We start from the raw sequence: 15,920 nt of genomic DNA, 5'->3' as shown, positions 1-15,920 counted from the left end.
AAACTAATCAATAAGCTTCAAGACCTTGGCCTCAATCCCTTCTTGTGCAATTCGATCTTCGATTTCCTCACTTGCAGAGCCCAGTCAGTTCAGATTGGCAATAACATCTCCTTCACGATCTCCATCAGCACAGGTGCACCACAAGGCTGTGTGCTCAGCCCCCCGCTCTATTTATTTTATACAATGACTGTGAAACTAAACACAGCTCCAATACCATATTCAAGTTTGTTGATGACATCACTGTCAGAGGCTGAATCAAAGGTGGTGAAGAATCAGTATATATAAGGGAGACTGAAAATCTAGCTGAGTGGTGCCATAGCCATGACCTCTTACTCAATATTAGCAAGACCAAGGAGATGATTATTGACTTCAGGAGAAGGAAACCAGAGGACCATGAGCCATTAGGTATCAGAGGTGGAGAGGGTCAGCAACTTTAAGTTCCTTGGTTTCTGATTCTGGAGGATCTGTCCTGGGCCCAGCACATAAGTGCAATTACAATGAAAGCAGGGCAGTGTCTCTAATTCCTTTGGAATTTGTGAAGAATCAACATGACATTTAAAACTTTGACAAACTTCTACAGATGTGTAATGGAGAGTATATTGACTGGTTACATCACAACCTGGTATGGAACGACCAATGATCCTACAAAGAGCAGTTGATATGATCCAGTCCATCACGGGTAAAGCCCTCCCACCATTGAGCACATCTACACAAAACGCTGTTGCAGGAAAGCAGCTTCCATCATCGGAGACCCTACAACACAGGGCATGCTCTCTTTGCATCGTTGCCATCAGGAAGAAGGTACAGGAGCCCTAAAGACTCAAAGTACCAGGTTCAATAACAGTTGTTACCCTTCAGCCATCAGGCTCTTGAACCAAAGGGGATAACTTCACTTGTCCCAGTATTGAAATGTTCCCACAACCTATGGACTCACTTTCAAGGACTCTTCATCTCATGTTCTCAACGTTTATTGCTTATTTATTATTATTATTTATTTCCTTTTATATTTGCAGCTTGTTTTCTTTTACACACTGGTTGAACTCCAAGTTGGTGCAGCCTTTTCATTGATTCTCTTATGGTTATTATTCCATTACGGGTTTATTTAGTATGTCACAAGAAAATGAATCTCAGGGTTGTATATGGTGTATTTTGATAATAAATTTGCTTTGAAGTTTTGAACTTTGGACTGGACTATTCTAATGTAGGCCATCCCTATGTAACATTAACTCACTTTCTCTCTCACCACAGTTGAGGCATTCTTTTATAATTTATGTTTATAGCAATTGCTGTGTTCTGTATGTAGTTGTTTTATTTTTCTCCCTAATTACAGTCATTGATCTTCCACTATTTAGACGTCTCAACACTGATGAGCTACAATTAAACAGCAGTCACTCCCTTCTCTCAGATAGCAAGGAGGCAAACACGTCATCCTGAAAACGCAGGTATGCACTCCACCATTGATGTTTTCTTTGTTGTTTCCACCAGTCCCACTTTCTGCAACTTAAACATGCTCTTGTTTCTCCCTTTCCTGAGAAAAAAGTGACTGACCTAAAATGTTAAAGGTTGTTTCTCTCTCCACAGATGCTGCCACACCTACTAAGTGTCTCCAGCATTTGTTTCTTTTATTTTGTCAACTTAGCCTTTGCCTTACTCTCCAGAAACTTCAGCATAAAGTATAAGCTGGCCACTCCAGGTCTGCCCTATAGCAGCTACTACCCTTTGTGTAGAAACATAACTTCACCTGCTGTTGTTGGTGGGCCTAAATGATGGAATGATGCCATTGGAAGTACAGCCCCACCAGTGCTCTACCAAAAATTTAATCCTGAATTAACACTTAAGAAAATTATCTAATATTATGAATATTAGAATATGAATATTATCTTATTCATAAGTTTTTTTACAGGACCTTATGATGTACAATTAATTGTTCTGCTTCTCACATTATAAAAACGAGTGCACTTCAAAAAGTAGCTTGTAAACAGCAGAACACCTTGGTTATTCCATGGTCATGTCAGATGCTGCAAAATTACAAGTTCTTCTTTAGATCATGTGAAAATTTTCACAGTGTAAAAGTTTCATTTGGGAGGAAAATCTCTTATTACAGCAGGAAGTACTCACCCTCATCAACATAAGAATTAAATTTCAGAGGTTAAAAATGTACTTAATGAGTTGTGTGGGACATGAACCCAAAACAGACCATGGAGTTTCTCTTGCCTTTATAGTTAATGTTGGGTTATATGGGGTGTCCAGGGAGGGGTAGCATCTCTAGTGAAGGGGCTTGTCATGTCCATTCCAGTGCAGCTCTCTCACCTTTGGTCTCCACTGGACACTCAGCTCTCACCTGTGACTCCAAGTATGTGACAGTGGTCACAGCCCGGTATACCACTTTGACAGACAGGTGAGGGTAGCCAGCGTCTTCGTACCCTGGTGAGACAATGGTTAGGAAGGCGATACTGCAATGATCCACAGAGAGTAAAGGGCATGACAAGACGTCACGGCCATTCACTGCAATCAAGGAAGACCCCAGTTGGTGATGCTTGTTCGTACAACTGGACCTGGACTTCTGAGGTCAAAAGAGTGGAAGTGCCCCAGTGTAACAGCTTTTCCACGTTAACAACTCTGCCACACAATTTTCTGTCATCATTGGATATGACGGACAACCACCACTATTAATGTTAAAAAGCACACATTAATTCTATTCTTAACAAATCAAGTACTATCAGCCATCTTTAATTGCAGTTCACACGGCATTGAAATTAGATGATGTGCATAGTGCAGGAGAAAAAAAATCGGGCCTCCCTGTTATGAGTTAGAATCTCACAATGACATTCAGGGCTCCTAATTATCGTCATACTGAGGCTCTTCATGAATGCTAACCTCCTGGTAATATTGATATTCAGTTATCAGGTCAAGCACGTCAGCCTCAGCATCAGTGAATTCAAACTCGTCCATGCCCTCACCTGTGTACCAGTGAAGAAAGGCTTTCCTGCGAAACATGGCAGAAAACTGCTCACCGATGCGCTTGAACAGCTCCTGGATGGCTGTCGTGTTGCCAATGAAGGTGGCTGCCATCCTGAGTCCTCGGGGTGGGATGTCACACACAGCAGTCTTGACGTTGTTTGGGATCCACTCCACAAAATAGGGGCTGTTTTTATTCTGCACGTTCAGCATTTGTTCATCCACCTCTTTCATGGACATGCGGCCCCGGAAAATAGCGGCGACGGTCAGGTAGCGGCCGTGCTGAGGGTTACAGGCAGCCATCAAGTTTTTAGCGTCAAACATCTGCTTGGTCAGCTCGGGTACGGTGAGGGCACGGTACTGCTGGCTACCTCGGCTGGTTAGAGGAACAAAGCCAGGCACAAAAAAATGCAGACGGGGGAAGGGGACCATGTTCACTGCTAGTTTACGGAGGTCAGCATTAAGCTGACCAGGGAAACGCAGACAGGTTGTTACACCACTCATGGTGGCTGATATCAAATGGTTCATGTCACTGTAAGTGGGAGAAGTAAGCTTGAGAGTTCGGAAACAAATATCATGTAGAGCTTCGTTATCAATACAAAATGTTTCATCTGTATTCTCAATGAGCTGGTGAATTGACAGGAGAGCATTATAGGGTTCAACCACAACATCTGATACCTTGGGTGAAGGAATAACACTGAAAGACAGCATCATTCTGTCAGGGTATTCTTCACGAATCTTGTTAAGGATGAGAGTGCCCATGCCAGCGCCACTACCACCACCCAGTGAATGAGTGAGCTGAAATCCCTGGAGACAGTCACATCCCTCGGCCTCCTTCCGCACCACATCCATTATAGAGTCAGCTAATTCAGCTCCTTCAGTGTAGTGACCTTTGGCCCAGTTGTTAGAGGCACCACTACGTCCTGGAACAAAGGCCAAATAACATGTTTTACTAAAAGGTTGATGAAAGGCTATTTGACCATCCCTGTAGCTTCTGCATTTAACAGCCCTGAAGTCATTTTGTCCAACACCCAATATGGCAGAATGCTCCAAATATTTGTCATCTCTTATGGAAACAATGCTCCAATTACTGCTTAAATCAATGTTTCTCTAATTAGTAACCCCTGTTTATCCTAGTGTAAAGTAAATCTGCAGTCATTTTTTAAAAATCATTTAATATTTTAGGTTCCTGTACAACAGACTTGAGATCTAAGCTACTTTACTCCTTGTCTGTCTACCTCCTTTGCATCTGGAATCATTGATCTTGTTCTTTTCCACCTCAATATACGGAATTTACTTTGATCCACCCTTCTCTTTGACTGTGAATACTGTACCAGCAAAACAGATTTTTTTGCACTAGCAACACATTTGATTTTACTTTTATTCATTTGTGACACTGTCTGAACTATGAAAGTGACTTGACTGCAGTTTACCCTCAAGTCTACTGGTGTCAGTTCCATTCCATTTGTTGTTAGCTACTTGGGGAGGAGTTTAGATCTGTTACAGACCTCAGTAAACACAGAAAAGCAAATTAAAGTTAAAAAAACGTTTACAAAGGGCAATGTGGTATGTAGCTATGAAATACAAAAAATTACAATATTTTTCAACTGAGTAAAAATATATTTTCCGAAGTTGACCTTGATTGAGGGTATAAAGATTAGCAGCAGTGGAAATGGACTGCCAGTACATTGCAATAATAGCACTAAACTTGGAGGATTTCCCTTGTTAAGTACTTCTATTACAATCATAATTGCTAGGTCAGTTGGACTTGGGTTCTGCTTGGTAGCACTGTTATTTCTGGGTTAGAAGGCCACGAGTTCAAACACTTGAGCAAAATTCAAGGTTGAAGTTCCACTCCCACACGAAGGAAGTGCAGCTCTGTTGGGGATGTCCTTGCTGACAGTGCGGGAGAGCATTAAAGACACAGTCACACAATTCTAGGAAGTACTGGCAAACTCTCTTAGTGAATACAATTCATTGCTCAGCTAATGTTTCTAAAGCTCTCACTATCAGATCACTGCAATTGGTCATTACATTTCCTACATTACAGTAATAACCACACACTGAAAATACATAATTGACTGCAAAGTACTTTGTGACATCCTTAGGTCATAAAAGGTGCTGGATAATCATAGATATTTACGTCACAGTAGGATCTATTTGGCCTATGCTAGATACCTCTTAATCTGTGGATACAGTTTGAGCTACAGTTCTTCTTAAGTACCTTTTTGATATTGTCACTTATTATCTTTTCAAGCAGTGAGTTGCAGACTCCCACTATTCTAATGTGATATTTTTCAACTGCCCTCTAATCTTCCTTCTAGTTACTGCCCTCCCTGTCCTTCCTGTTAATCACATCAAGGCTTCTCAATGGTTCGCCATGTAGAACATTCATAGAAATGCTTTTTTTTTACTATGGAACGATGGATGAGCTGGTGGTGTAGACCTTAAGTAACACAAGATTAAGTTAATTTTGTTCCCATGCTTCCTCCTGTTTCAGAATATTCATTTTCCTAATGGAAACTACATGATGGACTCCTCAGAACAATGAAGAGTGAGATTTTAAAAAATAGGAGCAACGTCAGAAAAAAATAAAGCCAGGGGAAAATAAAACCAGCCAAGAACTCCTTCTGCAACAGCAGCTAGGCACTTGACACACTCTTCAACCTTTTTAAATTTTTTTTTCTTTGTGACTGTACGTGTTTCTGAAATTGGAACCATATGTGCTATTTATGCTTTGTGCTGTTGGTAATGTGTGCTGTACCTTGGCTGTTTTGTTTGGCAGTATTCATGTAGGACTGAATGATCATTGAACTTGAACGTTCATTTATAGCTGGCAATATCGATAGGCTATTTTTAAAAAATCAGGTAGGTTTCCCCAATATTGGTGGAGCAGTTAATACTGCTGTTTCACAGCTCCAGTAATAGTGACAGTGTTTATTTCCTCTCTGGCATTAAAGAACACTTATGGGATGTTCATTGTCCTCTACTGTAAAAACTAATGCAAATTATCTGGCATTTCCCTGCTCCCATGTTTCCTCAGAAAGATGTTATTCATTTTGGTCCTCTTTCTTTCTTTTTATAAACCTGAAAAGGCTTAATGTCTGTTTTTATTTCCCTTGAATAGTGGGACAGGTTCAAAGGAATTAAAAGCCTACTCCTATTTCCAGCGTTTCAGCGAATGTTCCCATTTTCTACTTACAATGAATGGAAGACCATTGATGATGCAGTGAAGACAGTTGGAGGTTAAGATGCTACTCTGGAGAACACACAAACACATAAATCTCTTTCAATGACAATAACTCTTTAAGCTAAGTATGGCAACAGCAAATGGACAGTTTTCTCCCTGATCCCCACTAATGTTGATTTTTCCAGGGAACCTTAATACCACAATTATTCAAATGCTGCTTCAATGGATAAGATGGTCACTCAGATCTCTCCTCTGCAATTCAATTCACGTGGATAAGGTCTTGACTCAAATCATTCTGGTAGAACCTACACTCATCACACGAGTTAGATGTTGGCAAATAAATGACTTTGAACTTCCATGTTACATTGCTTATATTGGGGAATACACTGATGGAGTCATAGTTGACCAGATTAACTTTCTCATTCTTGAATTCCCTTCCTCTAACTGTAGCAGCCGAGAAAAAAAAAACTAGAAGATAAAGGACTACTATATTACTACAACAGCAGATGGTAATGAAGGAGTGGTAGTACTGAGCCTATGAATGAGAAGGTTAAAAAGGATTGGAAGGATATGCCAATCCAGGGCTCTACCTCCAGTACAATTCTCCAATTCTCTTTTCTCCAGCCAAGAAGCTGACACTAGATTCTTCCAATAATGTCTATGTCAATATGAAGACAGGATATTCTACTGTTATCACATGTTTCCAACTGTTATCTCATAACTTCTTTTTGCCAGAGGAGGAGTAATAGTTGATCTGACCCCATGTTGAAAGACTCGTAAGTTCCACAAGACAACATAGCATTGTGAGAAGCAACAACAAAAGGGGGGGGGGGGGGAAATGGGAATGGGATGAAAACAAAAGCTGCTTTTTAACACATAGGCATACACAAGCAGAAAGAAGTGCATTAAAGAACCCAGTACAGGACAGAATAACACAGACAATGTAGGAAATGTAAAACCTTGGCACTATAGAAAAAATCTTCTCCACATCCACTCTAGGCCTTTCAACATTTGATAGGTTCAATAAGATCCTCCCTCATTCTTCTGAGTTCCAGTGAATAAAGGCAGAGAGTCATCAATCATTCCTCCTATTATAAGCCTTTCTTTCTGCAAATTATTATCTTGCACCTCCTCTGAACTCTATCTAATGCCAGCACATCCTTTCTTACATAAGAGGTCCAAAACTGCTCACAATACTCCAAGTGAGGCCTCACCAGTGCTTTATAAAGCCTCAGCATTACACCCTTGCTTTTATATTCTAGTCCTCTCAAAATGAATGCTAACATTGCATTTCCTTCCTCACCACCGACTCAACCTACAAGTTAACCTTTAGGGAATCCTGCATGAGGACTCCAAGTCCCTTTGCACCTCTGAATTTCTTTTCCCTGTTTAGAAAATAGTCTATGCTTTTATTGCTCCTACTAAAGTGCATGACCATACACTTCCTGACACTGTTTTCCACTTGCCCATTGCCCATTCTCCAAACCTGTCCAAGTCATTCTGCAGCCTCCCTGCTCCCTCAACAATATCTGCCCCTTTACCTAACTTTATATTGTTGCAGATTTGGCCACAAAGCCATCCAGATCATTGACATACATTGCAAAAAGAAGCAGTCCTAACGCCCAATCCCTGTGGAACACAAACAAGAGAAAATCTGCAAATGCTGGAAATCCAAGCGACACACACAAAATGCTGGGAGAACTTGGTATGACTGGCCTGATGAAGGGTCTCAGCCTGAAACGTCGACTGTTTACTCTCTTCCATAGATGCTGCCTGGCCTGCTGAGCTCCTCCAACACAACTAGTTCCCGGCAGCCAACCAGAAAAAGCTCCCTTTATTCCCACTCTTTGCCTTCTGCTAATCAGCCACTGCTCTATCCATGCAAGTATCTTTCCTGTAATACCATGGGCTCTTATCTTATTAAACAGCTGCATGTACAGCAAAAGGCCATCTGAAAATCTCATTTATCTAACCTGATTGTTATTTCCTCAAATAATTTTAACAGATTTGTCAATATTTTCCCTTAAGGAAACCATGCTGACTAGTCTATTTTATCATGTGCCTCAAGTACTCAAAAGCACATTTAAACAATTAACTCCAGCATCTTCTCAACCACTGAAGTCAGGCTAACTGGCTCATAATTTCCTTTCTTCTGCTTCCCTCTCTTCTTGAAGAGTACAGTGACATTTGTAATTTTCCAGTCCTCCAGAACCATTCCAGAATCTAGTGATTCTTGAAAGATCATTATTAATACCTCCACAATCTCCTCACCTACCTCTTTCAGAACCCTAGGGTGTAGTCCATCTGGCCTAGGTGACTTATCTACCTTCAGACCTTTCAGTTTCCCAAGCACCATCTCCCTAGTAATAGTAACTGCACTCACTTCTGTCCCCTGACACTCTTGAACTTCTGACATACTGCTAATATGTCCCAAGAAAGACTGATGCAAAATACTTATTCAATTTTCTGCCATTTCCTTGGTCCCCTTTACTAACTTGCCAGCGTCATTTCCAGCAGGCCAATATTTACTCTCGCCTCTCTTCTACTCTCTAAATATTCTGGAGTGGAATGGATGCTTCACTGTGGTTTTAATTGTTTGGCCTCATTAAAACTCAAAAGGTAGATTAAGGGGACCAAAGTTAGTCCTACCACAGCTCACCAGCCTGAATATCATAAATCAGGTTCCTGGAAAAATAATTTAATATTACCTTCAGACTTTGTTTCATTTCATCATCTGCGGATATGGTCATGGAATGTACCCTATCCACAGTCCAACCAACTCAGCAATGAAATGGAAACTAGAATCCATTTTATGATTATAGACTGTGACTTCCATTTTATGAGATATTGTTTTATACTGGTACAGACCCCCAAGAATAAGCCCCTGTTATACTGGCACATCAGAAGTGTTGGCAGGATTTAAAGCTATTGAAAGTATTACTGTCCCATCTGCCCTACCCTGCAGGTTATTCTGAGGTAAGTGGCAGTCAAAATCGAATTGTCAGGAGGTCATTGTCTCTGCAAATGAAATATGAGTAATTGCACACAAACTGCACCAACCCGATTGTTGGGAAACACATGAATTCCACAGTGATTAAAAAGAAAAGGGATTTAACTCTCAACACTCAGGAGCAGCACCTAGCAAAGAGGACCTGGAGGACAGCATTGGAAGGGGAGACAAGGCTCTATTGATTGATTGTTATCACTCAGCTGCCTCCATTGCCACTTACTCAAGTAGTCGTGGAGGTAGCTGAGTGGTAAAAATCAATCACATGCGTATTTTCGGAATCAGAATCAGAATTAGAATTAGTTTTATTATCACCGGCATGTGTCGTGAAATTTGTTAACTTGGCAGCAGGAGTTCAATGCAGTACATAACATAGAGGAAGAAGAAAAAAAAATAATAATAATAAATAAATAAGCAAATCAATTACTGTATATATTGAATAGATTAAAAATCGTGCAAAATCAGAAATAATATATATTTAAAAAGTGAGGTATTGTTCAAGGGTTTAATGTCCATTTAGGAATCGGATGGCAGAGGGGAAGAGGCTGTTACTGAATTGCCGAGGAACACCTTTCTCTACTATGCTTTAATTCTTTCAGGGACCTTATATTGCAGTAACTAGTAGAAAAAGCTCCCTGGATAACTGGTTCTCTAAATTAAAGGATATAACTAAGTGCTGAGTAGATGGGTATTACTATGGCTCTGAAGATGACTCAAATGGTATCACAAACAAGAGCAAGTCTGCAGATGCTAGAAGTCAAAGTGATACACACAAAATACTGGAGGAACTCAGCAGGCTGAAGAGCAACTATGGAAAGGAGTAAACATTTGACGTTTCACCTGATGTAGGGTCTTGGCCCAAAACATTGACTGCTTACTCTTTTCCTTAGATGCTGCCTGCTCTGCTGAGTCCCTCTAGCACTTTGTGTGTGCGTATTTCTTTCTCAAATGGTATGTTGCTTCCTCTAGTGCCAAGGTGTCATGGAGTGGCTAGAAGACATTCTGGATGGGGGAGAGGGGGTTTGGGGATGAACAACTAATTAGTAGTTATGATATACAGTATGTTGGAACCAAAAACATGGACAGAAAAAAGCACAAGATTCTGCAGTGTTATCTAGTATCACACTAAAGAGCAGGACCTCTAAGATTGTAACCTTTGGATTATTTTTCATGCTATGTATTATTGAGTATAGAAATCAAAAGAATGTATAACCAGAGGGATGACGTAGTAAAGAAAGTCTGAGATGTTGGGAACACTTGGATCGCTTCTGGCTTGGGTGGGACTTGTACAAGGAAGATGAACTGCACCTGAACTGGTACGCCTTGCTGGAAGGTTTAAATTATTTTGGCACAGGAACAGAACACTGATTAGATGTATGTTTGGAGTGAGGTTTAGACAAAGAAGGATAACAGGTTAGTGCAGTAGGCAGTGCAGGCATGTTAAGGACAAGTAGGCGCCAATTTTAATGCAAGGAGTCCAAATGGCTGGGAAAAAAGATGAACTTACAGCATCACACACAAAATGCTGGAGGAACTCAGCAGGCCAGGCAGCATCTATGGAGAAGAGTACAGTCGACGTTTCAGGCTGAGACTTCGGGCTGAACTTAGAGCATATTACAATATGTCCAGGAAAGCACACAAGTGCCTCCACTTCCTCAAGAGGCTATAACAGAGCTGAGGTGCAGATGGTTGAGACCTTCCAGTCCTTAGGAGTATTGTGTTCTGTTCTGGTTTCCTCATTATAGGAAGGATGTGGAAGCTTTAGAGAGGGTGCAGAGATCCACCAGGATACTGTCTGGATTAGAGAGCATGTCTTATGAGGAAGGGCTGAGTGAGCTTTTCTCTTTGGAGTGGAAGAGGATGAGGAGATTTGACAAGAGTGCATAAGATGATAAGAGGCACAGATAGAATGAACAGCTAGTATTTTTTCCCCCAGGGTGGAAATGGCTAATATGAAAGAAGATAATTTTAAGGTGCTTGGAGGAAAGTATAAGGACGATGTCTGAGGTAGGATTTTTTTTTCACACAGTGCATGAAATGTGCTGCCAGGGATGGTAGTCAAAGCAGATATATTAGAGAATTTAAGAGACTCTTAATTGGATAAGCGAAAAATGGAGGGCCATGCTGGAGGGAAGTGTTAGATTCATCTTGGAGTAGGTTAAAAGTTTGGCACAACAATATGGGCTGAAAGACCTGTACTGTGCTGTACTGTTCTGTGTTCTAAACATCACTAAAAGCCTGTCCAGGACTAACAGCATAGATGCCACATCCAAGAAAATGTACCCATGCCTCTACTTCCTTAGGAGGCTAAAAGTATTTGTCATGTACCTGCTGATCCGCAGCAATATTTACCAATGACCAAGGAATCATCCTATCCAGATACATCATGGCTTAGTATGACAACTGCTCTACAAAGAGCACAAGTAACTGTGGACATGCCTCAGCATATCACAAAACACAGCCTCTCCTCCATGGATTTCGTCAACACTTTTCACATGCAATAATGCTGCCAACACAATGAAAGATCCTTCCCACCCTGAATATTCTCTTCACTGCCCTCCCATCCAGCAGAAGATATGAAAGACCAACAGCATGTACCCACAGGCTCACTGGCAGCTTCTACCTTGCTGTTGTAAGACTATCGAACAGACCTCTTGTATATGAGATGGATCCTTGACATCACAAAACACCCTGCCATGGCCGTGTGCCTCATTGTCTGCCAGAAGTGCACTTACTCTGTAACGATCAGACTAATGCCTTTTCCCTTGTACTGCTCAATGCACTGTTGTGAGGAAATGATCTATATAAATGGGATGCAAAACAAAGTTTTTCACTGTACCTTGGTGCACGTGATAATAACAAACCAATCTATCACCTCTACATACAGTTTAAGTGGGACTCTTCCTATGTGGAGAACTCGTAAAAAAAAAAATCACCTCTATGTATGAATGTAATGACCAAATTGAGGAACTTATTGATTGTAAATATGTAAAACATCTCATGCTTTTGTAAGAATTATGTACAATTTGTCCTACGAAATAAAGCATTCCATTTGAGCTTTGTTAGAATAAATAGAAAAGCGAAGTATATTTTACATATTGAGATTCTGAAAAATGATCAGAGTACCTGTGTTTCCTAGTATACCAATCACTTAAAGTTATGTGCAGTCAGCAAGCAATTAGGAAGATGCATGTTGTGTTTTTTTTTGCATGAGGACGTGAATGAAAGATTAAAGGTTCCTTAATGGAATTATTGGCCTTGAGTGAGACTGCACTTGGAAACACTCAGTGGACCTGACAGCATATGTGGAAAGAGAAACAGTTAACCCTTCAGGCCAAAAGCCTTTTGTAAAATGGAAAGAGAGAAGCATTATCTGTTTAACAAGATAGAGAGTGACAGATTCACGCACTAGAGAGAGTATACAAACTAATGAAAACAAAATCAGTAAAATAAGGAGAATTGGAGTGGAAATACAAAGAAAAGAATGTAAAAGATGCAAAACAGTGCTATCAGACAGTGCTATCCATCCCTCCACCATCATCTGCAACCTGAAACTATCTTGTTTCCTCTCTTTTCCAGTTCAGAATAACGGCTTTTAAGGTGATTTATTTCCCTGTTTATCTTTCCACAAATGCTGCTGACTTGCTGTGTGTTTCCTGAATTTGATATTTTTATTCCATGTTTATAGCATCTGAACTCTTTTGATTTCTATGCTTGGAGTTTAGTGTATACAGGTCTGCTCTTGTCACCTTAAGAAAATTACAGTTGTGACACAGGAAGGGCAACAAAGGTTCAGCCCGGGATGGGGAAGTTGGGGCTGGTGCACTACCCTCTGAGAACATTAAGCAGATTGGACCTATGCACTCTCTTGGTTCACAGAATGAGACTAGACATGTAGAAATGATGTTTGCCCTGGCTGGTATATCTAGAACCAGGGATCACAATCCCGAGATAAATCATTCAGGATCAAGAATAAATTCCTTCTTCCAGAGGGTAGACTTACCAGATTTTCAGAGTTCAGAAACAGCATCAGGTTTATGATCACTGACATGTCATAACGTTTGTTGTTTTGCGGCAGCAGTACAGTACAAAACATAAAATGTGCTATTTATTAATTACAATATTAAATTTACAAAGTAGTGCAAATAGAGAGCAAAGATAGTGAGGTAGCGTTCATAGATTCACTGTCAGAAATCTTTTGTGAAGGGGAAGAAGCTGCTCCTAAAACATTGAGTGTGTGACTTCAGGCTCCAGTCCTTCCTCTCTGATGGTAGTAATGAGAAGAGGGCATGTCCTGGGTGACAGGGTCCTTAATGAATTAATGGCACCTTTTTGAGGCATTGTCTTTAGAAGATGTCCCTGACTGTGGGGTGGCTAGTGCCCATGATGGAGCTGGCTGAGTTGACAACCTGTGCAGCCTTTTCTGATCCTGTGCAGTGGTCCCTCCACACCAGAGAATGGTGCAACCAGTTAGAATGCTCTCTATGGTACATCTTTAGAGATTGCTGGAGTCTTTAGTGATGTACAGTGTGTACCATTGTATCATCTAATTGTGATGAAGATTTCTGCCTTTACCAAGATGAATTTCGGATCTCACCACTCCCTAAGTGATATACTTTATACGCTCCCCTTCCTAATCCTTCTATCAATCTTCTTTGCACCACCACCAGTTCCTTCATGTTTCCTGTTAAGCATTTGCTAGAACTGTAGGCAGTCTCGAGCTTAAATAGTGTGGTGCAAAGTTCCAGCATAACCTCCCAGTTCTTTTATCCAATGTCTCAGCTGAAAGAGGATAAGCTTTCATAAGCTTCTTCCACACCTTATTTATCCATCCTATTACATTAATAATCAATGGACATACACTCCATGGTGTTTCTGTTCCTCTGCATCATTCAGTACCCTCCTATTTACTATAGATTTGATTCCATTGCTGCATTTCCCTAATTGTATTACATCACTTGATTAAATTCCATTTGTCATTCCGCTGAACAAGTGACATCATCAATATCTTCCTGCAGTCTAAAGCTTTCTGTTACTGTCAGCAATGTAATCGACTTTTGTATTATCTTCAAACATTTTTATCCAATTCATTAACATATAATACAGAAAGAAAAGGATCAAGCATTGAATCATTTGGAACCCCTTGATCGTAGCCTTTCTGCTATTGTACTGAATTTAGCACTAATTCATTTCTTTCCCTTGGATCCCAAGGGTTTTAACCTCACTGACTAAGAGTCAATACCAGCACAAAATATTGTATCTTTCTTCATGATCATTAGCTTCCCCTCCTCTATGGATTAATCTTGCTTTAAGCAATGCTATATGATTTAGCAAGACATTGACTGAAACAGCAGCGCCTCCTATAGCTCCAATTTCACCAACTTCACAGTTTTCTAAATTTAACCTTGCCTCCATACTTTACATCTAAGTTCTACCATTAAATATTATCTAAATCTTATTTGAATGCTAATAGATGTTTGTAGTTGGTGTTATTTATATCTTATGAAAGGACTTGCCTACATTGAGGTAGTGTAGCAAAGACTTACCAGACCGATTCCTTGGAGAAGAAATTCAATAGGCTTCTACTCAGAGTTAGAAGATAAGCACTGACCTCATTGAAACGTATAAACTTCTTAGGGTGAGTTGACAGTGTGGATATAGGGAAAACATTCTACCTGGTTGAGGCTGTAATTCATGGTTCCATACTCCTCAGCGAGGGATATGCCTCAACATTGGTGGGTCATTAGGGATTGAAATGAGAAATTTATTCACTCAGAAGATAGGAAATCCTTGGAATTCTCTACCCCAATGGATGCTCAGTTACTGGTTACATTCAAATCCAAAATCAGGTTTTTCTGATATTAGAGAAATAAAGAATATGTGATGGTGCAGAAAGATGGTGTTGAGGCCAAATTTCAACTACAATCTTTTTGAATGGTGAAGCAGGCTTAAAGGATCAAATAGCTTCTATTCACTGCCCCTGCTGCTATTTATGTCAGCAGGTATGATATTATGGGCATCACTGAGTTGTGGCTGAAAAATAAAAGTTGGGAATTCAGCATGCAAGGATACAGATTGTATCAAAAAGACAGTCAGTTAAGCAGAGAGGGTGGGGTGGCTCCGATGGTAAAAAAATAAAAACAAATCCTTAGAAACAGGTGACATAGGATTAGATTATGTAGAATTGTTGTGGGCAGAGTGAAGAAACTGCAAGGATAAAAACACCCTAATGGAATTATATATAGGCTTCCGAACAGTAGCTAGGATGTGGGGTATAAATTACAGCAGATAGAAAAGACATGAAAAAAGGATAATGTTACAATACTTGTGGGGATTTCAATATGCAGGTAGATTGGGAGAATCAGGTTGGTTCTGGATCCCAAGAAAGGGAATTTGTTGAATGCCTACCAGATGGATTTTTAGAGAAGCTCATTGTTGAGCCCACTAGGGGAAAGGCAATTCTTAATTGGGTATCGTGTAATGAAATGTTTTGATTCGGGAGCTTAAGGTAAAGGGACCTTTAAGGAGCAATGTGATCATAATATGATAGAATTCACCCTGTAGTCTGAGAGGGAGAAGCTAAAATCAGAAGTATCAGTGTGAAAGGGAACTACAGAGGCATGAGAAAGGAGCTGGTCAAAGTTGACTGGAAGGAGACAGTAACAGGGATGATGGCAGAACAGCAATGGCCAGAGTTTCTGAGAACAATTCAGAAGGCTCAGGATAAAAACTTCACAAATTAGAATTCTAAAGGAAGAATTACAC

At 40.3% G+C, this 15,920-nt stretch overlaps 1 protein-coding gene across 3 annotated transcripts in view; it reads right to left on the bottom strand.

Annotated features, from left to right (window-relative positions):
* Positions 1-2,798: 2,798 nt before the first annotated feature.
* Positions 2,799-15,920, bottom strand: part of LOC140730971 (tubulin beta chain-like) — a 63,277-nt gene continuing 50,155 nt past the window's right edge. For all 3 annotated transcript variants that reach the window (XM_073052094.1, XM_073052096.1, XM_073052095.1), the window contains one exon: positions 2,799-3,881. In XM_073052094.1, the coding sequence (XP_072908195.1) occupies positions 2,839-3,881 (1,043 nt within the window). In that variant the 3' untranslated portion in view covers positions 2,799-2,838. The remainder of the gene's footprint in view (positions 3,882-15,920) is intronic.

Source organism: Hemitrygon akajei, chromosome 7 (assembly GCF_048418815.1).
Source record: "Hemitrygon akajei chromosome 7, sHemAka1.3, whole genome shotgun sequence".
NCBI classification, from domain to species: Eukaryota; Metazoa; Chordata; class Chondrichthyes; order Myliobatiformes; family Dasyatidae; genus Hemitrygon; species Hemitrygon akajei.
This window is presented reverse-complemented; position numbering and strand designations above follow the sequence as displayed.